The sequence below is a fragment of the Thamnophis sirtalis genome, unplaced genomic scaffold, assembly GCF_051295495.1.
Source record: "Thamnophis sirtalis isolate CommonGarterSnake01/CBP01778 unplaced genomic scaffold, rThaSir2_p1.2 scaffold_4, whole genome shotgun sequence".
Taxonomy (NCBI): domain Eukaryota; kingdom Metazoa; phylum Chordata; class Lepidosauria; order Squamata; family Natricidae; genus Thamnophis; species Thamnophis sirtalis.
The window spans coordinates 85,923,983-85,946,426 of NW_028261384.1; the positions used below are offsets into that span (position 1 = coordinate 85,923,983).

The 22,444-nt window shown below is 38.8% G+C and overlaps 2 protein-coding genes across 4 annotated transcripts; one reads left to right on the forward strand and one right to left on the reverse strand.

Annotated features, from left to right (window-relative positions):
• Positions 1–3,950: 3,950 nt before the first annotated feature.
• On the forward strand, positions 3,951–17,343 carry AARSD1 (alanyl-tRNA synthetase domain containing 1). 3 transcript variants are annotated; one of them, XR_015696411.1, is made up of 13 exons: positions 3,951–4,059; positions 5,173–5,298; positions 5,903–6,062; positions 6,177–6,234; positions 10,376–10,532; positions 10,604–10,720; positions 10,856–10,986; positions 11,401–11,467; positions 11,983–12,074; positions 12,574–12,628; positions 14,380–14,474; positions 14,637–14,962; positions 17,207–17,339. XR_015696411.1 is itself a non-coding variant. In XM_087713273.1 (12 exons), the coding sequence occupies exons 1-12, from the start codon at positions 4,021–4,023 to the stop codon at positions 17,247–17,249; spliced, it is 1,140 nt and encodes a 379-aa protein (XP_087569399.1). In that variant the 5' UTR covers positions 3,951–4,020; the 3' UTR covers positions 17,250–17,343. The 3 variants fall into 3 exon arrangements, 2 of the variants coding, with proteins under 2 accessions (XP_087569399.1, XP_013910826.2); XM_087713273.1 differs by lacking the exon at positions 14,637–14,962 and having other exon boundaries at positions 17,207–17,343; XM_014055351.2 differs by lacking the exon at positions 17,207–17,339 and having other exon boundaries at positions 14,637–17,130.
• On the reverse strand, positions 16,543–21,249 carry LOC106540287 (glucose-6-phosphatase catalytic subunit 1). Its single transcript, XM_014055352.2, has 5 exons — positions 20,957–21,249; positions 19,456–19,565; positions 19,250–19,355; positions 17,224–17,339; positions 16,543–17,127 (listed from the first exon to the last, which is right to left on the reverse strand). Exons 1-5 carry the CDS (start codon positions 21,172–21,174, stop codon positions 16,616–16,618), a joined length of 1,062 nt encoding a protein of 353 aa, XP_013910827.2. The 5' UTR covers positions 21,175–21,249; the 3' UTR covers positions 16,543–16,615.
• Positions 21,250–22,444: the final 1,195 nt, after the last annotated feature.

Sequence of the window (22,444 nt, forward strand, 5' to 3'; positions counted from 1 at the left end):
CCTAAAGCTTTTGTGATTTTGTAGCAAAATTCTTATGCTAGGATTATCAGATCTAGTCTACAAATATAGAGGCCAGCAAGGACAACTCTCTCACCTTAAAATGGGAACTAAAATGGTGATCCAATCCTCAACTATAGTTTCCCCATGCTTCTAATTCTTTCTCTATGTCACAGGTGTCAAACTGGTGCTGTGGGCTGGATGCGTCATGTGCAGGCCAGACCCACTCCAACTCTGCAAAGGCAAAAAATGTCACGATACGTCACAATATACCACGTAATGCGATCGAGTTTGTCACCTATTGCCTATACAAAGGTTTTTCAACTTCAGCAATTTTAGGATGGACTACTATTTCCAGAATTCCCCAGCCACCATTCTCTGAGTAGAAGTCAACACATCTTAATACTGGATACTGATAAACATTGGTCTATACAAATTTATTCAATTTATAGGTCACCTATCTCTCCTGATTACAATATTAAGCTGAATGCTATAGGAACCATAAACTATTGGTCTAATAGATCTGGGCTGTAAAAAATCTAGATCATTTGAGACAACAAATATATTGATAAAACTCTATTCTTTGCTTAATAGTCATTCTGATTTCCCCAGCCCCAGGTCTATACATTATATTACCTTGCCAAATAAGTGTAGTCAATTGTTAGTTGTTCTATTAGCAATATCTTTTTATATTATATATGAAATCAGTCTCTTATAACATCCTCAACTTTCCCAATCTAAAAGTACTGTTTAATCCCAAGGTTAGAAGTTTGTGAAGCGAGATTTCTTATGGGTTCACAAGAATGAAAGAGCAATCAATAAATCATGGGTTGTTACTGCTGTTTTTGTCTAGGCTGTAACACTTTACATTAATGAGTTTAAATTATGTATATTTTATGTTGCAAGCCACTCAGAGTTTTTGGAGTGGGCAACCAAAATAACTATGTTAGTAGTGGGTTCCAGATCCCGTTCCAACCAGTACGGTTGGAACGGGCCCAGCGTTGCCCACACAGACGTGTACGGTGCGCGGGCAGCAAACATATGTATCGTACCTGCTTGTAAAGAGCCAAGGTGGCGCAGCTGTAAAGAGCCAAGGTGGCGCAGTGGTTAAAATGCAGCACTGCAGGCTACTGCTAGATCAGCAGGTCAGCGGTTCAAATCTCACCGGCTCAGGGTTGACTCAGCCTTCCATCCTTCCGAGGTGGGTAAAATGAGGACCCAGATTGTTGGGGGCAATATGCTGACTCTCTGTAAACCGCTTAGAGAGGCCTGGAAGGCCTATGAAGCGGTATATAAGTCTACTGCTATTGCTATTGATGCCTCCATAAGTCTCCATGACGCTCCAGCTGCTCAGTGGAGCGTTGCACAGGCACCATACATGTTGTGCGCGGAAGCGCCGAAGGCTTAAAAGGACAGGTAAGGAGCTTGGGTGGATGAGTGGGCCCTCTGGAGCACCGTACCAGAACTGTATCCAGTGCTCCGGGCAGGCTCCGATACACCCATACCAGAGTGTACTGCTGCAACCAACCACTGCTATAACTAAACAACAATAATAGATGTGACAGAGAAATCAACATAGGAAGCACTAAGGAATTTGACAAAGTAGACTACAATCTACCTCTTGGTAATCTAGGAAAATGTGGGATAGACAACATCACTATTAGACGGATTCGTAATTGGCTGACAAATCACACTCAACGTGTAATTCTTAATGAAACTACATCCACATGGAGGGAAGTAAGCAGTGGGCTATCCCAAAGTTCTGTTTTAGGCCCAAAACTCTTAAGCATCTTTATAAAAGATTTAGATGAGGGAATAGAAATTTGCAGCCAACATCAAGCTGGCAGGAATAGCCAACACCCCAGAAGATAGACCCACGATCCAAAAGAATCTTGACAGAGTTGCACATTGGGTCCTATAATTCAATGGTGAGAAAAGCAAGGTTATACAACTAGCCAAGAAAAAACAAAGGTATACATCATAGGTAAAATCCAGCAGGTTCTGATAGGTTCTGGAGAACCAGTAGTGGAAATTTTGAGTAGTTCAGAGAACCAGCAAATACCACCTCTGGCTGGCTCTAGAGTGGAGTGGGAATAGAGATTTTGCAGTATCCTTCTCCTGGAGTGGGGTGAGAATGGAGATTTTGCAGTATTCTTCCCCTGCCACCCCACCAACCCACACCCACAGAACCAATCATATATTTTTTAAAATTTCACCACTGTTATAAGTATAGAATAGGTATAACCTGGTTCAATAGCTGTAACTGCAAGTAGGACCTTGGATTCCTAGTGAAAACTCATTTAAATTGAGCCAGTAGTGTGCTGCGGCCATCAAAAAGCCAGTGTAGTCCTAGGTTGCATAAACAGAGGAATAGAATTAAGATTATGTGAAGTGTTAGTATCCCTTTATGATGCCTAGGTAAGACCACACTTGGATTCAATTTTGGTCATCACAATATAAAAATGATGTTAAGAAAGAGTGCAGGGAGATTAACAAAGATGATTGTGGATTGGAGGCTAAAATATATGAACAGTTGCAAGAATTGGGTATGTCTAGCAGGGACGTGCAGTCAGGGAAGGCAGGGGAGGCAGAGCCTCACCACTGTCATCATGAAAAGAAAAAAAATGTAGAAGGAAAAAGGCAAGAGTCAGGCTGACTAGTTGCTGCCAGAGTCACAGTGGATGACTCTGCTTAGTGCTTAACTGTTTAAAAAAGCCTCTAAAAATGCTCTCTACAGGAGGAGGCAGGAGAACCACGTGCCTCATCTAGTCTGACTTTATGATCACTCGAGCAGAGTTAAGCAAGGGTTGAAAGCCAAAAAATTCCTGACGTAGATGAGGCACATCCTCCTCCTCCTCCTCCTGTAGAGGGCGTTTTTTTAGAGGCTTTTTTATTTAAGCAGACTCTGGTAGCAACTAGCCCAGCCTGACCTCAGCTCTTGCCTTTTTCCTTTTACATTTTTTTTTCTTTTCATGATGGCAGGCAAGAGCAGAGTTGAACTCCTCTGTGAAACAGCTGGAAAAGGTATGTGTACGTATACATGTGGGTCGGAGGGAGGGGGAGGAATTCAAACTTAATCCTCTTGGTGCAACTTTGTGTGTGTGTGTGTGTGTGTGTGTGTGTGTGTGTGTTTGAGAGAGAGAGAGAGAGTTTGTTTAAGTGAAGAGAGGGAAGTGGTAGGAGAGTCAGGGAGGGCAGCCCGCCAGCCCAAGTGGGCGAAAGTCACTTTCTTTCGCCCGCCTGTGTTCACAGCAGCCTGCCAGCAGAGGCGAGCGAAAGACCCGCCTCTCCTGGCGGGCTGCTGGGGACACAGGCGGGCGAAAGAAGTGTTGGGGGAGAGGACTGCCTCACCAGCCATAAACCTCACCGCATGTCACTGGGGGGATATGATAGCAGTGTCCCAATATTTGAGGGGCTGCCACAAGGGGGGAGGCGGTCAAATTATTTTCTAAAACACCAGAAGGCAAAACAAGAAGCAATGGTTGGAAACTAACCAAAAAGAGAAGCAACCTAGAATTAAGAAAGTTCCTGACAGTGAGAACAATCAATCGTCTTGGTTTCAGAAGTTGCACGCGCTTGACTGGAAGTTTTTAAAAGAGACTATACAGCCCTTTGTCTGAAATGGTATAGAATCTCCTGCTTCAGCAGGGGGTGAATAGAAGACCTCCAGGGTCCCTTTAGACTGTTAGTTTGCAGCAAAGATGTTTCATTCCACATTTTTCCCGCAAGAAGAGGAAATAGCCCCGCGAACATTTTTCACTGAGCTCGACCTGCCACCCCGATCCCATCCCGGCTTCTCGGTCTTTAAATTTAATACTTAGGTAAACGAAAACACAAACAGCTCATTGGCCAACGTTGACCCCGCCCTCCCTACATAGCAAACGTTGAAAAACGTTACTAATTATGTCCCTCGCTGCCTACCTTAGGCCGCCAGTCGCGCATGTCCGTTGTCTGCGTGAGTGAGAGAGTGCAAAAAAGGCGCCGGTCGTTCGTGTCCCCTGGTTGGCTGGCTTCAGTGGCTGCATGGCGTTTATGTGCCAGCGGGACAGCTGGGTTCAGCAGGTGCGGAAGGAGGCGACCGAGTGGGCGATGGCTCTGAAGTCATGCTCATTGCCGCTATTCGGGGCGAATAAATGTTTGCAGTTTTGCTCTTCATTCATTTGTGCTGGAAAAGGATTCTTGTCGCAATCTTTCCAATCTCCAAAACTGGAGATAAGCGGCTTTATTCAGAATTGGAAAGACTACTATGCCTACGATCGCACCCCTTTTGCTAGCAGAAATTGAGATGGACAGTTGCAGGGTTTCTCCCATTAGATTTTTCTGTATCCAACAGTTGCGGAATTTTAGAAATCTAGAGGGATTATTGAGCCCAGGACAGCCCATTGTTCTTTTTTCATATTTTTGTTTTAGGAATATAGAGAAATGTTCTATATATAGCAGATAATTCTTGTAGGCATGGTTTCTTCCTCAAGCAGTTGTTGCCATTCCTTATTATAGCTTACTCTAGAACAACTAATGTTTGTATACATGATGTACAATGACAATAAAGACTATACTATAATAGGACAATACAATGTAATGCAGAATATATTCAATTACTTGCATAATACAATATGCTGATATAAAAATCAGTTGCTTATACATTGTATGTCAGTAGGAAAGGAAAGCCAGAAAAGCAAAAAGGAAAAGTGAGGCTTAACTGCCCTTTGCCCAAGAATAACTTGTCTATGAGCAGAGTTATGACTCACTGTAATTATAGGAAAGTACCTCAAGAGGCCACATCTATAGTATTTGGCCTCATTTTAAGACATTTCTAATCTCTGAAGCATTTTTGAAGGCAACTGGAAGTGAAATTGGACATTTAAAGAAATATGTATAATAAAATGGATCTACTGTGGGTTATGAAATTGGTATACATGCTATAGAAATTAAAACATACAGAAATATTAAAATAGAAGCTTGGGATAAAAGTTGCATCATTTGTTGAATGTAATAATTGTAACAAAATGCATGCAGTTCTCCCCAGGAATTTATAGAGAAGAAGGCTATTGTTAAAAACATAGTTTTTCTCATTGTTTTGTCTTGGCTTGCACATGATTCACCTCTTTAAATCTCAACTTTCTATGTGTTAGTTGCCTCCACCAAAACTAAAGATCCTTTCCTTTTCCTGTTAAGTTTACCACCCAGGTGCTCTCCTGCTGCCCGGCAAAATTATCTACAGAAATTAGTAAAAAGAACATTTTGCAAGGTTACCATGTCATCCTGGAAGACACTATTCTTTTCCCAGAGGGTGGAGGGCAGGTACTTATAATTGTTCTCAAACTATTTTAAAGTTTTAAATTATTGTATATTTATTAATATGTTGCTTGATATTAAGTCTAATTTCATGTTTTTAAAACCAAAAGTTTAATTGGTTAATATACTTGTTAGGAAAAAATGATTTTTGTTTTACTTTTAAATATGTTGTTTGTATTTAGATATTTAATGAGGTAATTCAACAGTAAGTTCCATTGAAAACAGTTTCAACATAAAAAGATAGGCTTGGATTGTATAAGTTGTGTTATTTAATGGTAGTTTGAAAATTCTGGAGTAATTGTAATTCTTCCTAAAAACGTTTGGTATGAGATTCATAATAATTGAAACTTTTACTTGAACTAATTAATAATACAAAAATGGTTGAGCAATGCCTTTATTTGTGCAGTCATTCATTGTTGCTCTTGTATAAATAACTTTTAACATTTTGGAATAGCTATGGAAAGGATAGCATTTATTAGTTTGTTTTTTTTCCAGAGCCTTCCTACAAATAAAGTTTTTGTGAATTAAGTTTGTCTCTTTTATACATTTTGTTGAGAATGTTTTTTTTCCTCAGAAACTGGGATTGTAACTTTAAATTTCTTCATTCCAGCCTGATGACCGAGGATTTATTAATGATATCCCTGTTCTCAGAATCACCCGACAAGGTCCAAATGCTTTACACTTTATCCAGACACCACTTGAGCCAGGAACTAAGGTACAACTGACGCTGGACTGGGACCGGCGGTTTGACCATATGCAGCAGCATTCAGGTGAAGAATTGATGCATGTGATATCCATCAGTTTGGGTGATGTAATACAGAATACTTAAATAAGCCCAATAGAAACAGGTATTTGAATACCTGATGAATAATTTTCTGTTTCAGGACAACATCTCATCACAGCACTTGCAGATCTGATGTTTGGATACAAGACAACATCATGGTAAGCAGGATGCAACTTTGCTCCTTCTCTTTTTTCCTTGTGGATTCTAAAACTAGAGCAGAGGCAAGTTGCAAAATCTGTAACTCTTTCAGGTAATGCTAACAGACTTAAAACCTATAGGATCGTTTTTGACAAAATGCCTTGTAAAAAGAACATAACCATATGGTTTATTACAAAATAAATATCCACAGTTGTCAATATTTTTGTCAGGTGCATCTTCATTTAATAATCAGGGAAGAAACCACTCAACTCCATGCTTCAGAATTAAGCATACTTTTACTAATTAAAAATGATGAGAAGCAAAGCAAAGATGAGTCTGAGTAAAAAAGCACGAAAGCAATAAATATCATGTATGATTCAATCCCCACCCCTGGCACCCCAGTTCATAGTCCAATAATAATTCACCCAACCGTCAGGTGGGAGATCTTCAAAAAGCATCATGAGGTTGGAATGCTGGACAGTTGGCCTTGGCGGGAAACTCCCTTCTCCCACATGTGCCAAGAGATGGTCAGAGTAACTCCTAATAACAATCCTCCAGTACATAATGATTCCCCTCCCAAATACCATGCCCCCCCTCTCCATTTCAATGGCAGCCGAAAAGCAGCAGCGAAGCAGAGGCTGACAATTTTATTTTAGGACAATTACCTTTCTTTTGATGAAATGACTAACAGAGCACATTCTGAAGCTAAAGAATGTAAGCAAATATTTTGCTTTCATCTTAAATCAGAATTAGTTAAAAAAAGATTATGGTAACTGTGCACCATAATCAAATTGAAAAGGCATGAATCTGATGACACTCACCAATCTAGACGATGTAAAAATGGGAATAGAACAATGAATAGAAGATATAGATATATCACTTAATTTTGATGACAGAATATTATCAGGATTATAGGGGATATGATTATTGTTAAGAAATAATAGTAGAGCAGTTTGTCTGCTTCCAAGACAAATACATGTCTTGCAGTAGTAGGATTCACTACCACTTCTCAAATGTGAGTACACTCACATGCACAGAAGGTTGCGCATTACGTTGGGGTGGGTGGAGCCTCCAGCAGCCACCGCTACCGATTCACCCAAGCCTGTAAGAACTGGTTGAATACCACCTCTGATGTCTTGTATACATATATGCATATCTGTATAACTGTGACTTGGGGGACCCAAATGGTGATAGGGGGGAAAGGTTCTCCTGTCAGAGGTGTACTCACTTGGGTTTGTGTTTGGTAGCAACTTCTATCCATCAGTTGGGGTTAGGAAGGCAGTTGTTATTTGGGAAGTCTTGATGGCTTTCAGAGCTCTGCACTGCATGTAAACAGATGCAAATCCTGGGAGTTTTCTTGGAATCACAGGTCCTGCTGAAATAGCAAACGGCACCTCTGGTCAGGAAGGGTTTTTTGCAGATTTGTCTTGTGCAATTGTACTTGTTCAAGAATCAGGAGGCCCTCCATATAATTATACAAGCTTTAGTTGTCTTGCAAGTGGATTTTGCAATGTGTTGTATTTGGGACTGCCTTTGAAGTCTATGCAGAAGTGGCAAATATTCCAGTGCTAGGCAAATGTTGCTATGCCCTTGTAACAATTGTATCCCTTAAGCTACACTGATAACCAGTAAGGTTCCATATTCAATTCAAGGTGTTGTTTTTACATTTAAAGCCCTATATGGTGTAGAGCAGTGGGCATCAACCAGTGGTCCGCAGACCACTGGTGATCCATGAGAAAATGTTAGTGGTCTGCAGAATAATTATTTGCATTTTGATTGTGTTTAAGAGACTGACAGCTCAAGAATTGAAACTTTTAAAATCAATTTGTTCGGCTGGCTGTGCTTTGATGTCTTCTGCCTGATGGTAGATGTGCGAAGAGACATTGACCAGAGTGTGAATCATCTCCGAGTATCTTCTTTACTCTGCTAAAGCAGCGAGACCTGGCAATGTCATCCAGTGGTGTTAGAGGGCAACCAATGGTTACTTGTGCCAAATTGATCACTCTCTGTAGAGCCTTCCTGTCCGCAGCAGTTAAACCAGTGTATCACACTGTAATGCAGTATGTGCGGACACTTTCTATTGTGGACCAATATAAAGAGATCAGCCGTTGTTCCACCTGATTTTTTTGCAGGACTCTAGGGAAATGAAGTCTCTGTTGGGCCTTGCCAGGGACATTTTGTTTTTCCAGGTGAGATCTTGACTAATAAGCACCCCAAAAAATTTAAAAGAGGAAACCCTCTCCACACAGCTCCCCTCAATATATAGTGGGGTAGGTTCCTCTCTGTGCTTCCAGAAATCTAGCACCATCTCCTTTGTCTTACTAGTATTTAGGTGTAAGTTGTTTTTTGAGCACCATGCGGATACCTTCTGGACTTCTTCCCTGTATGCTGATTCATCCCCGCCAGTTATGAAACCCAGCGCTGTTGTGTTGTCTGCAAACTTTATTATGATGTTGGATGAATGAGAGGATATGCAGTCATGTATAAACAGCAAGTACAGGTAGGGACAGCCCTGAGGGGAGCCTGTGCTGAGCTTCAGCATGGAAGATGTAAAGGACCCAACCCTTACTGTTTGTGGACAATCCATCAGGAAGTCTTTGATCCAGTCACAAGTGAGAGGAGGGAAATTCAGGTCAGTCAACTTTTCAATGAGAATGCCTGGTAAGATGGTGTTAATGACTGAGCTATAATCTATAAAAAGCATTCTATTTCCCAGATTTCTCACTGTGGCTCAGTACAATATGTAGAGCAATGGCGATGGCATCCCCTGTTGACTGTTGCTTCTATAAGCAAACTGATGTTGATTGAAATTTGGTGGAAGACAGGACCTGAAGTGTTGTAGCACCAGTCTCTCAAAGCACTTCATCATTGTAGACATCAGTGCAATGAGTCTATAGTCATTCAAGCTATTTATGGCTGCTTTCTTCGGAACTGGGATAATTGTGGCTGCTTTCAAGCATGATGAGACTCTAGCCTGTTGCAGGGAGATGTTAAAAATCCTTGTCAGACCTCTATTAATTGATCAGCACCGGTTTTTACCACTTTCTCCAAAACCCCGTCTGGACCTGCAGTTTTGTTGGGATTTACAGCCTTCAGCAAAGCTCTCACTTGATGTACATCCAGAGTGAGTGGCTGGAGGTTAGAGGGCCTTTGGGCTAGATCCACAGAGACCGGTCTTTTGATCTCAAAGCGAGCAAAGAGGTTATTTAGCTCCTCCACCAGCAGAGCATTAGCATTGGCTATTTTTTTCATATTGCCCTTATAGTTGGTTAGGTATTGTAGCCCCTGCCACACCTGTCTTAAGTTATTATCTTCCAGATGCTTCTCTATCTTTTGTTTGCATTTCTATTTAGCTGACTTAATGTCTGTTCTCAAGTTTTCCCTGGCCTCGTATTTGTCTTCATTTCCTACCTTGAAGGTGGAGTTTCGGACTCTCAGACATGATTGTACCTCTGCTGGCATCCAGGGTTTATAACTACTGTAAACTCTGATGTGCTTATTCACCGTTACATTGACTGTACATGTTTTAATTTATGAGGGTACAGCGTCAGTGAATTCTTGCAACTCCAAATGTTCAAATATGCTGTTTTGGGTCATGTCAATCAAGCAGTGTCATCAAAGAGTCATCAAACAGTACTCAAGAAACCAACTTTCTCTCTTGTTGCCCTGTCTTCTGGAATAGCATGCGGCAGCCTACAGATACTGGTATTTGTACAATCCCCTCTGTCCATGAGTCTTAAAAATCTAACTGTTTTCTTGGGCCTATCTTTGGACTTTTAAAATCATTCACAAATGTTTTGTTCCCTGCAAGCTACTATTCAGTCAATTTGATATTATTTTTTATCTATTTTTATTGAGAAGCTTCAGAGAATTGGAGAGCCTAGAAATTCCATGAATGAAGGAATCAATGAATGATATAGAATGTTAAACTAGTGAATGAGATTAAAGACTGATTTCACCACAGTTCATACTTGCAAAAGGATTAATAAGCTATGTAATTCTCAGATAAGGATATATAATATTGCTGCCTCCATTTCATTCCACCCTAATTCTTAATCAAAAGAAGATCATGGAATGGCCAAGAAGACTCTTTGTGGATCCATATTTTCTCCTTAACAAATGCGGGGGATATATTATATTGCCTTTCTCTGCCCATTGTAGGGAGCTGGGCCGACAGCGAAGCACTATTGAGCTAGACACTTTGTCAATGACAGTAGATCAGGTGACAGCCCTTGAGCAGAGTGTGAATGAAAAAATTCGAGCTCGAGTCCCTGTGATGGTTCGAGAGTTTGCTGTGGGTGATCCTGAAGTTGAGATGGTAAGTTTGGGCTGCAGTAGTGGAAAAAGAAACTACTTTGTATTCTTCTCTAACTAGATACTGTATTACAGGTAAGGAGCCGTGGCTTGCCAGATGATCATACTGGGCCAGTACGGATAATAAGCATTGAAGGTATTGATGCTAATATGTGTTGTGGAACACATGTCTCCAATCTCAGTGACCTGCAGGTGAGGCCCCATATGCAAGGTTTTATACATTGAATTTCTTCAGATGTGCATGTCAGGCTGTCCTACAGAACAAAAATAGCCTCTTTGTGCTTGTAGAAATCTTTTAATCTGACTCAATGTTTGTTTGTTCGAAAGGTCATTAAGCTCTTGGGTACAGAAAAGGGGAAAAAAAACAAAACCAACTTAATTTTTCTGGCTGGTAATCGGGTGCTGAAAAGTCTGGATCGAAGCCATGCCACTGAAAAGGCCATGACATCACTGCTTAAGCAAGTATTCCATTTTCTGTATATCACAAATGGGCCTCTCTATACACAGTCACAGAGAAACTATTTCAGACTTACTGGACTGAGAATTCCACTTAAGCAGTAGAAGGAAAAGCAGCTGAACTTTAAGATTTTTCTAAAATCCACAATCAATGACATACGGGTTGATTATTTATTGAAGAGGAACAAATATTTTATTTAAATATATTTAATATTCATGATAAGTAATGTAAGCCTCTGAACAATTGTTCCTAGTCTGAAAAAAAATTATTCCCAATCATACAGCAATTACTATTGCAATCAATTCTGCATCCTCTATTAATACAAATTGCTCCACTCATGTTTCTCCTCAAAGCTTACTCTCAGTAAGATACTATACAGTCTTTCCTGAACCCTGTGGTTGCCTTTGTATTTTAGGAATGGTCCCGAAGAACATGTAGAAGCTGTGAAAAGGCTGCAGAGCTCTCTGAAGCTGCTTCAGAAGGTAGGTTTATGTCACTTCATTTTCATCTGTCATGGAAAGTTGCCAGCCTGGCTTCACAGTAACCACAGCAAGATATATTGTTAACTTTATGTTAAAATAAGACATTGGTAAGCAGTTTGCAGAAAAGCATGTTTAGTAATGGAATATGGAAACCAGGTTTGAGGTAGTGAGTTGGTTAGGAATGATAGTGACTATGACTACAATTTTCAGGATGGTTCTGACTCATCTGGAAGGATGTAGTCCAGCCTCTAGATTAGAAGGATCAGATTGAGAACCAGTTGCAGGAAGATTATACCTACTCGCCTTTCAGGACTATCCAAGATCTGTTCTCCCAGAACAAAACTACTTGTGATTTAGAATCCAGATGGGTAGACTACAGCTTGATCACGGAGAAGCTCAGTAACATTTATTGCATCCTTGTCCTTCTTTACCTTGCTAGGAATTTCCCTGCTCAGTCATTTCCTCAGTCAGTTAATCTTTGCTAAGTGTATCCATGATGTACTTCTTTTTTTCAGAATAATATGAATTTGCTAAGAGATTTAGCTGTTCTTACAGCGCAGAACTTCAAAAACACTACAGCTCAACAGCCAGTATTTGTCTTACACAGGTGAGGGAAAAGACTCCTCATGTTTAAGCTTAGCTAGTTTGGCAGACCAGCATGAGAAAATCTATGTATATGTTTGCTAAGAGTCAACACCAGTCTGACAATATCAGTATGGTGGAACCAACAAATGTCTTAGATAAGGGGAAATTTAAGATAATTGAAGTCACCCTCATCTCTCATATACCCATAAACATGAAATGATATGTAATTTTATCAACAAGAACATTTTAGTGTCTTGAGCTCTATTTTTACTTTAATAATAAATCCTTTGAAGTTCTATCAAGCAAAATTGTGTTACATTTTAAATCTCCAAAAAGCTGAAGTTGTTACAAATTAAAATATCAAATCAACCCAGGCACTCTTTATATATCTGATAGACCTATTACAGAGAGAGGGGTATAAGAGTGGAAGTTTGGACTTATTTCTTATAACATTTTTAAAAAAGGAAAGAATTTTTCTATTCTTCTTAGGGGATCATGGAATATCTTTCTCCTCTCTACAGGAAAGATGGTGACTCTGAATTCATGAATATAATTGCAAATGAAATTGGCTCTGGGGTGAGTCTTTTCTTGTTTCTCTAATTTTTAAAATAGGAAATCTTCCAACAAATATTTATTTGTTGAAGATTTCCTATTTTAAATTTAAAGGAGGTTCCTCTGATACAGATAGACCTTATTAACAACCATTTGTTCAATGATCATTTGAAATTTAATAGCACCAAACAAGAAGATTTGTAACTGTTCTTGATAATGTGTAGCTGTTGAAGTGTTCCCATTGTCAGGTAATAGCAGTTCGGGCATTTTGCAACCAGCTCACAATGATGAGGGTTGCAGCATCCTGCAGTCCTGTGCTCTCCATTTGCAACCTTCACAGCTGGCTTCCAACAAATAAAATCAATGGGAAAGATTATAGATGGCTGTAAATTGAAATCATGTAACTGTGGGACACTGTAACAGTATGGGGTTTATCTATCAAACATAACTGGAACTGTTGCAACTGCTATTACAAGTCTATGCATGGTCACACTTTGTGACCATGTCCCTTAGTGATGGAGTTGACAATCCTAGTTACAGTAGTTCTTTACTTAACAACCATTATTTAACAATGGTTGAAAGAAACAATGAACTCAGGAAAAGTGATTTATGACCTGTTCTTGCACTTACGATTGTTGCATCACCACCCCAACCCCCATAGCCACATGATAACAATTTGAATGCTTGGCAACCAATACGCATTTATGACCAGTTGCAGTATTTTGTATCACATGACTGTTTTGTGACTTTTCTGAATGGTTTCAAGTAAGAATTTTCAAATGGAGAAGCTGGATTCGCTTACGATCATGTGATTTGTTTAATAATTGCAGTAAAACTGGTTGGTCATAAAATTGGGTCCAGTCACATTTATGACTTCACTGATTTATGATGGAAATGGTCTCAAGTCTGGTCATAAGTTGAGGACGCATTATTAAGTAAGGACTATCCACTGTTTATATCATCTTATTATAAATAGGCATTTGACATCTTCGCTATGGACTTTAGAACATGGTTTCAAATCAATGCAAAATTGAGATAATTAATTGTAGAAATTATAGTTTAAAGTTTAAGATGGAATAATGATCAGATTTACATCATTATATAAAAATATCCCAAATTAAGTATTCTTATCCATGTGATTCTATCAAATAAAGATGTGGAAGCAAAAGAGATGAAGAAAGTATCTCTCTAACTTTTCAGACTTAATAGTTAACATTCAAGAGGGTGAGAAACTGTTTGCTAGCTTGTTGATAATTTGTCAAAGAACTTATTTGTGTGTCCTAAGCTTGATTCAAATACTAAAGTTGCACTTGGTCCTTCTATAAGTATGAACAGACTTTCAAGTACTTTGATTTTTTAAAAAGTATATGACCTGGAAATATTTATTTATTTATTTATTTATTATTAATAAAATTTATAGGCCGCCCAATCCCGAAGGACTCCGGGCGGTACAAAAAGAAACTAGTCCTTCACTAATCCACAGGACTTTTTAAAAAATGGGAATCAAATCATATGAATCTTATTTTAACAAAATAAAAGTTGCAAAATTGTGAAGGATAGTTTCTCTGAAGAAACTATTTCCTAGAAATGGCTGTTAAGAATTGAACCACTGAAGCATAAATCTTGCAGGGAGCCTGCTAATGAATTTGACTTAACTACCAGAAATTTAAATCCTGATTTAAATATTCCTATGCAGTGGCACCCTTGAGCAATGATTGAATAGTATATTGTAAAGAATTTGCAGCATTAGATCTTAAACACTATCATTTCAACAGGAAACTCTTCTTTTCTTATCTGTGGGAGATGAAAAAGCAGCTGGACTTTTTTTGCTGGCAGGACCTTCAGAAGCAGTGGAGAAACTGGGTCCCAGGTGAGTTAGTCAAAACAGTTGAAGTACTGTCAAGCTATTAATTTGGCAGCCATTGAGAATGGAGCTCTGTTCTGTTGTTTTGTCAGTTGCCCAACTGATGAATAAGAGAAATCCAATCTAACTGAACAAATTGATTCGCCTCTTTGTTGTTCTTTCCATAAGAGTTGCCGAACTACTGGAAGGAAAAGGAGCAGGGAAACATGGGCGCTATCAGGGCAAAGCGACAAAGATGAGCCAACGATCAGAAGTAGAGGCCCTTCTTCAAGCATTCGCCAGCAAAGAGAACTCGGAACAATGACTGGGCATCAGGACAATAGTGCAATTAGGGAAGAAGCAAAAGATTGAGCCATAATTGTTCCTCAAGAACTATTTAATAATACAATAATTTCTCTTTGGTTTTTTTAGCATGCCAGTATCAGCAGAAAAGAATTGTCAGTGGTCTAATACTACAAAAAGGGATATTACTAGATACGAAAGAGATAACATATGTAAGAGAGGTGTGGCATGTAAAACAAGCATGTCTGGAAACTTTGTTATATGTTTGTAGAAAGAAACCTCACCATAAACCAGTTTTTGGGTATAGAGAAGAATTGCATTTTTCAGAGATGTTCCATACATGTTTCATAAAATTTGTGATGCTTCAGTATCACAAATTAAACACTATAGACGTTTGCTGATATATTTGTTTCTAATAGTGTATGTTGTCTTCCCCAAATTGTATTCTGTTGAACCATTTGGAAAGGAGTTTAACAGGCATAATTCTTTGCTCAGTCTTGTCTAATTTTGCCTCCTCTGAATATATAGGACTGGTATACTTAAGAGTACCCAGCATAGCCCAGTTGGCTGGACTTTTTGGAATTTGTATTCCTAACACGTCTGGAAAGCACCAAATTGGGAATATTGTTTTAAATCCCTATTATATCTTAGGATCATCATCTTGCCCCCAACAATCTGGGTCTTCATTGTATTGACTTTGGAATGATGGAAGGCTGAATCAATCTTGAGCCCATCGGAATCGAACTCCTGGCTGTAAGCAGAGTTAGCCTGCAAATACTGCATTCTAACCACTGCACCACCAGGTAGCATAATATTAATGAGAGGGAGGTGCATAGTTTTCTATTTACATAGCAGCCTAGAACTATATAGTTAATCTGCTAATGTACAAGGTGTTTACTACATAACTTTGCACAAGAAGTACCATGATAGGATTCTGAATCACTTTCTGAAAATCAGGCTTAGAAATGTGAGTCAAAGAAAGTGCCTGAATTGTTTAGGTGTTAAAAATGGTATATAAATTTAATCCTGAATGAACCTGATGATTTATGATTCTGCTTAGGCTATACCAAATATGATTACAATTGGAAGAAAAAGCCTCCATTACAACATCAGAATGGACAGTAAATTGATTAGAATATAGAATAATAGAGTTGGAAGGAACCTTGGAGATCTTCTAGTCCAACCCCCTGCTCAAGCAGGATACCTGGCCTATACCATTTCAGACAAATGGCTGTCCACTCTCTTTAAAAACCTTCTGGAGGAAAACTTTCCCAGTTGTTTATTGCTCTCACTGTTAGGAAATTTCTCAGTTCTAGGTTTAGTTTCCATCCATCGTTTCTTGTCTAGGATTAAATATGGTCCAAAGTGATAGGAAAATTGTGAAAAGCAAGACATTGTGCCTGGCATTGGTTGGAGATAAATGCATAAATATTCACATGAAACAGGGAAAAGAATCTGATCAATATGGAAAAGGAACCAGAATGCCGGGGAAGCAGACAATGCAAATGCAGCAAATAATTCTTCCAGGTTACTATTAAAAGTGATTGTAACTGTTTCTGGCTTGTTTGCAAACTAGCAGGTAAGTTAGTTGTCTTCTGCTTGGAATTCCTCAGAAGCTTTTCTAAGAGATATCCCATCCACTTTCTTTTCTGGCTAAAATATATCTATGCTTCCTCCCTGTCCATCCAGCCACGATACCAAATAATTTCTGTCTGAAGGCAGCTATATTCATCAGTGTATGGAAGGCATTAAGATTCTGTTTAACCTTCCACAAAACAGACCACAACATATCTTAGTTTATAAACCTTTAGTATTTAAAGTTGAAGATACATATCCAAGTGGCTCAATTGCAGTACATTTGTTCCTTATAAATCTTTCTTGTCTGTCGGCTGAAGGATGCAGAAAATACTGTAGGGGATCAGGGCCACTGCACAGATATGGGCACAAGTGCACTTACAAAATAAGAGGATGTAAAAAAGAATCTCCTGATCAGTGGGCAGTTCAAAGGAATCAAACAGGTGCAGGACTAACAATGAAAAAACAGTGCAACTGAAGTGGAAGATCAGCCCTTGGCTTGGCTTCCCTTTGCCCATTTCTGCATACATTGGGGAGTTGAGTCCAAATCCCAGACCAAACAAAATGCCCAGATTGCGTAAAAGACTGGCAAACGGGGTTGTGTCAATGTGGACCCATTCAGGCCGTTCACACCACTTGTGGGCCTTCTCAAGTGTCCACAAGAGATCTACACCCAGCATCTTGAGCAGCAGGTACAAGCCTAGGGCAAAACCAAAGAGGAAGCCAATGGTTCCAACATATCGTGTGAAGCTGGCAGTGTAGATGGAATGGACTTGTTCAAAAATCACAGCCACCAGTAATCCTGTGGAATAAGTCAATCGTTGTTTGAGTTGGCATTCTTTGATATTTACATATAAGATTTTGTTCTTTTACTTATTCAGGACCAGAAATAGCTTACCTGAAATAACACCTGCAATCACTTGATGTGGGAAGTGTGCAGCAATGAACACTCGGGATAAGCAGACACAGACTTGTATAGCCCAGAATCCTGCCCAAAGAAGACCATGCAGCCATCTGGAATGGGGAAGATCAGGGCAAAAGCAGGACTTTTTTAACTGCACCACTTAGGCTAAAGGCCAATCTGTCCTTTGAATGTTGTGCCAGAACAGGAAATAAGATTTCATTTAGCTAATTCTACAGTGAATTAGTTAAATGAAGATAGTCCCCACTTAACCAACTGCTTTGTTTGGTGACTCTTCAATGTTATAAAAATACTGAAAACATAACTCTGCTACCAATGTCTGTATTTATGAATTCATAGTATCCCTCAGTCATGCAATTTCAATTAGAATCAGTATGTGTTGTCCTGTGCTGATCTGGGGTTTTTCCCTTCACTTTCAGCACTGAGAGATTGGACAGGAAGGGATTACAAGAAAATAAGCAGGCACATACTGATTACTCTCTTGAAATCCCTTCTCTAATCACTCTGCTCTGCAAGGGGTAGGGGAAAAGCAGTATCTGTGGACAATTTCTGCTGTCCTGTTTTTGGAACCATCTGTAGCTTTGAGACTTCATATGATGTACAGGGATGCCACAGTGTACAATGTGATTGTAAAAGAGTCAAGATAGTAGACATCGTAGTGAAATCAAAGTTATGTCTGTTTTTTATATGTTCTGCACACGTCCATACATACAAAACCTGGCAGAACTTTATTTATTCCACTGTTGCTCTCACCCTGCCCCCCCCCCCTTTAACTCTCCTATGGATATCTATATTTGTGTATCTGTGTTAAACTGACAAGATACCTGCTGTGTCTTCAGTTTAGGATTAAATAAATATATCTAATCAGTTTTGCAGTCAAAAAATACATTTTGTAATCTCTTTTTGTATGGCATTTCCTCACAAATGGATGATTCCCTGAAATATTTAGTCAGATATTTTCATAATTATGTTTCAATGCACACATTCGTGAAATGTTTCCAGAGGTTCCCAAAACAAACTGAACAAAATCAGGGAGACTGACACTGAAGCACAACAAAATCTAATTTTCCACAAATACCGGTAGTCCTTGACTTACCACAGTTCTTTTAATGACCATTCAAAATTATGACACTGAAAAAAGTGACTTATGAATGTTTCTCACATGTCCGTAGCAGAAGCCCCATGGTCATTGGTGGTGACTGGTTTGTATTGATGATAGTTGCAAGCAAAGTCATTAGGGAAGCCAGATTCACTTAAAACCCATGTCACTAACTTAGCAACCCCAGTAATTCACTGAACAATGGTAGCAAAAAAGCTCACAAAAGGGGATACATTCACTTAACAAATACCTCACTGAGCAATAGAAATTTTGAACTCAATTAGCAATAGCAATAGCAGTTAGACTTATATACCGCTTCATAGGGCTTTCAGCCCTCTCTAAGCGGTATACAGAGTCAGCATATCGCCCCCACAGTCTGGGTCCTCATTTCACCCACCTCGGAAGGATGGAAGGCTGAGTCAACCTTGAGCCGGTGAGATTTGAACCGCTGAACTGCAGATAACAGTCAACTGAAGTGGCCTGCAGTACTGCACCCTAACCACTGCGCCACCTCGGCTCTTGTGGACATAAATCAAGGACTACCAGTATAATGCTTCAATGTTTAATCTCAATCTTGATTTCATGAAAGTTATCACTGCTGATTTAGAAGTCAACTTTGAAACTGCTGTGTAAGAACACAGCTTATTTTATGTTGCATATAGATAACACTTCTTAATGTGTGAATTGTGGCAGCCATTGTCTCAAACAAAAGCAACCACCTGAAAATGAGATAATGAATTGAGACAATGTTTTCCTCCACAGTCTTATATCAATATCCTCTCTTTAGAGGCAAATGGGAATGGGAAAATATATCCAGGAGAGAAGAGCAATAGAGGAACCCTCTCAGTTATGTCCATGTCTAAACATAAAGTTTCAGCATGATAGCAATCATGCAGACCTTACCTGCCTCTCAAGGTGTTTCGCTTCTGTGGCTGCTGTAGTGATAGCAGTGCTGTCACCATGACATAATAGACCCCAGAAGACCCCATGGCATGACCAGAAGGACTACCTGAAGATGCATACAAAGAAATCAGTGAAAGGAAGGCTGCAGCTGCAATGGCTTAAAGAAGGTATTGGGAAAGTAGGGAGTACAACACTTCCAACCTCACCTGGGCCAGTTTCACAAGTAATTGGAAACTGGCGGATTACCGGGGGTGTTACATTGCCATAAAAATCTGTCTCATGAACCCACCAGTAAGGCCTTTCTCCAAAGAGGATCCTAGGAGGAAAGAAAATTAAAAGTAATTCTGATTCCAGTAAAGGACAAAGCAATAGCAGGCATAAGATAACAGACACTTAACAATTCTGGGAATATCAGAGAATTGGTCTATCTGTAAATTAACTTTTTTTCAAGTTTCTAATTTCAGATTTACCTGCAAGACAGGAGTTCTAGAATTAAAAGCATTTCAAATAGGGATGGACATGGGCAACCTTCCCCAACCTGTGATCCCACATGCTTCCTAGCTCTGAGAATTATGAAAATTATAAGCCAAAGGTATTTGACTCAGAAAGATTAATTACTCTTGCTGAATTTTAATTTTTGCAAGCTCATTGAGGATTGTTTTAATAGAAAATTAACCATACAATTTTAAAATAAAATTTCAACAGTCTTTTATTGTTTTTCTTCATTTAGCAAAATCAGTCTAATTTTTTCAACAAAATGAAGAATGCATATTATAATATACAGGTTAGAGTACTTGTCAGTATGACTTATGTGAAAAAAGATCAAATTCTAGAAATCGTTAATTAACAAAATTGTAAGATCTAAAAATGCCAATGATTTTTAAAAGGTACAATATTACACTTGCCTATTCAGAAGGCAAGTTATATTTAGTAAAATATATTATATTTAGTAAAAAATATTCCCAATTAAATTAGATTAGAACCTGAGAGCATATTTACTAGAGCATAGTATCTATTTAAAAAGCTGCCTAAATTCAGTAGAACATTTCCCCAAATACATGTATATAAAATTGCAATTGTAGCCTCTTCCGTAATATGGAGACAAAATTGCCCATAGTTTTCATCATGATACCCAAATCCCAGTTTATGATAGTTGGAGAATAAAAGTCCATGGAACAAATGGATGCTTAGACTATTTAAGCAAATAAACAAATAACTGGTTAATTTCTGAAAAGAGAGAAAAGAGAATAATGGCAGTTCTTAAGCCTCCCCCTTTTCCTTAAGTATCCCAAATTCAACTATATGAAATATAACTTGGAAATGATAAATGCTTATTTGGAGGAAAACCTAGTGTGAATGTTTTCTTCCGCCCAGTCATCTCCCTCTCCTTAGTCCTTACTTCACAGCCAACAGTTTTTAGCATTACGTACAACTTATAAATTACAATTTGTGCTGGCCTTTCAAAAAAGAGTCAAAATCTGGAATATATAAGCAGAATTGTTTTTTCCCCCCTAATATTACTGTATACTATATTCTTTTGCATGCTTTAAAGGATGCAAAGACCTATGCTCTGAGTTAAGCACCAGATCAACAAACTTGCAAGAAGGAAGGGTTGTAAAAGTCACTTTGGTTTTGTGCTGGAAGAATGAGAGGAGAATTCATTCCTGAGCCCAGATATGGTGATCAGGGATTCTCACTCATGCTCACCACTTGAAAACAAGGTTGAACCAATCGCCGATGACAGCTACCCAGATGAGTCGGATTCCTACTGCTTCCTTCAGTTGGAACCAGATGGGAAAGAGCAAGAAAAAAGTTGTTCTGAGATCAGCTACTGTTGAGATGAAGAGAAACCAGTCTTTAAAGTCCATAAAATTCTCTTGGAGGTAACTGGTGGCCTGGATTCCTGCACTGTGCAATAGATCCATGGTGCAACTTCAGCAGAGATTATCGTCTGCCACTTTGGTACTTCCTAGTTTCCCCAGCAATTGCTGGGCCTTTTTAATATCCAAGCCCTCTGATCTTTGATCTTTAACCACCTCTCCTGTCCAAAAAATATTGACAGAAGCTGCAGAATGAAGCAAGGTGTATTTGTTTGCAAGAGTCAATATCTTCTGTTTCAGGGAGTATATGTGCCCTACATGCTTGAAAGTGTTTGAAATACCATTGCCTTTCCCCACTGAATTCTGAATGGAGATTCTGCTTAACAGAACATACTTATTGGTCAAACTACAATTCTAAGGCACCTTTGGAAAAAGTTATGAACATCTAAATGTAATAATGTATTAGTAAATGAGGCAACTATTATAACAGTGAGGAAAAATATTCTGCTTAATTCAACCATTATGGAACGAGTACATAACACACTGTTATAAGGCATCAGCAATCTTCAAGAAGTATTTTTAAAGAATTAAATTAGCATAAGCAGTTCCAATTTTCTTTGTTCTTTGAACTTGTTCTAGTTAAATGTCTAAATCTCAGACATTTTAGATACAAACTAAAAACTGGGAAATTGAAGGTTGATAAGCAAACTTTCCAGGTAATTATTTAATCAATCAATCAGAGAACTACCTACCAGAAATATATGCAGAAGCACAATCAACAAACTCTAAGACATTATTTTCTAAATCCTATGCTAAAGCAATTTATTTATAAGCAGATAAACAGACCAGCCTCTCAGAGGAAAGAAAAGGGTAGGAGGTAACAATATACAAACAAAATGAACTCAGCATTTTGGATTTGAGGACTACATAGCCAAATAACATCTATTTAATAGGATTACAAAAAGAAATCAGCCAAGATCCCAATTTCAATCAAGACCTTGAGCAATGTGAAGTAAAATACATTAGTCAGGCTTTAGATTCATTCCAATCTGTTGGAGGCTTGGCTTTGGAGAGAAACTATCTGCTGTGGTGGGTGACTTTTCCAGAAATTACAGCATGTGCCTTCTAGTCTATTTGTGTAAGGCTGAAAAAGTGAAGTGTTATGGTTATTTCAGTCTTCCTCATGCAATAGTTTGAGAAGAAATACTGGAAAATAGATGTTATTTTCCATACCAATGGCCATCAAATTTTGACAACACTCTTAAATATACAGATTTAGCCATTTAAATTTATTCTGGTTTTGGTATGTGCAGGAAGTTCCCATTTCATGTATCTATACAAACTTTCTTACTTTTTGGATATTTTTGTATGCTAA

Bases quoted from the DNA above. Each gene is read 5' to 3' on its own strand.
- LOC106540287 (XM_014055352.2), bottom strand. From the start codon at position 21,174: ATGGATCTATTGCACAGTGCAGGAATCCAGGCCACCAGTTACCTCCAA. The intron at 19,356-19,455 runs GTGAGGTTGGAA...ATGCATCTTCAG, and splicing joins TACTTGTGAAACTGGCCCAG to GTAGTCCTTCTGGTCATGCC. The intron at 17,340-19,249 runs GTAAGGTCTGCA...TCCCCATTCCAG, and splicing joins CGAAACACCTTGAGAGGCAG to ATGGCTGCATGGTCTTCTTT.
- AARSD1 (XM_014055351.2), top strand. From the start codon at position 4,021: ATGGCGTTTATGTGCCAGCGGGACAGCTGGGTTCAGCAG. The intron at 10,721-10,855 runs GTGAGGCCCCAT...TTTGTTCGAAAG, and splicing joins CCAATCTCAGTGACCTGCAG to GTCATTAAGCTCTTGGGTAC. The intron at 14,475-14,636 runs GTGAGTTAGTCA...TCTTTCCATAAG, and splicing joins GTGGAGAAACTGGGTCCCAG to AGTTGCCGAACTACTGGAAG.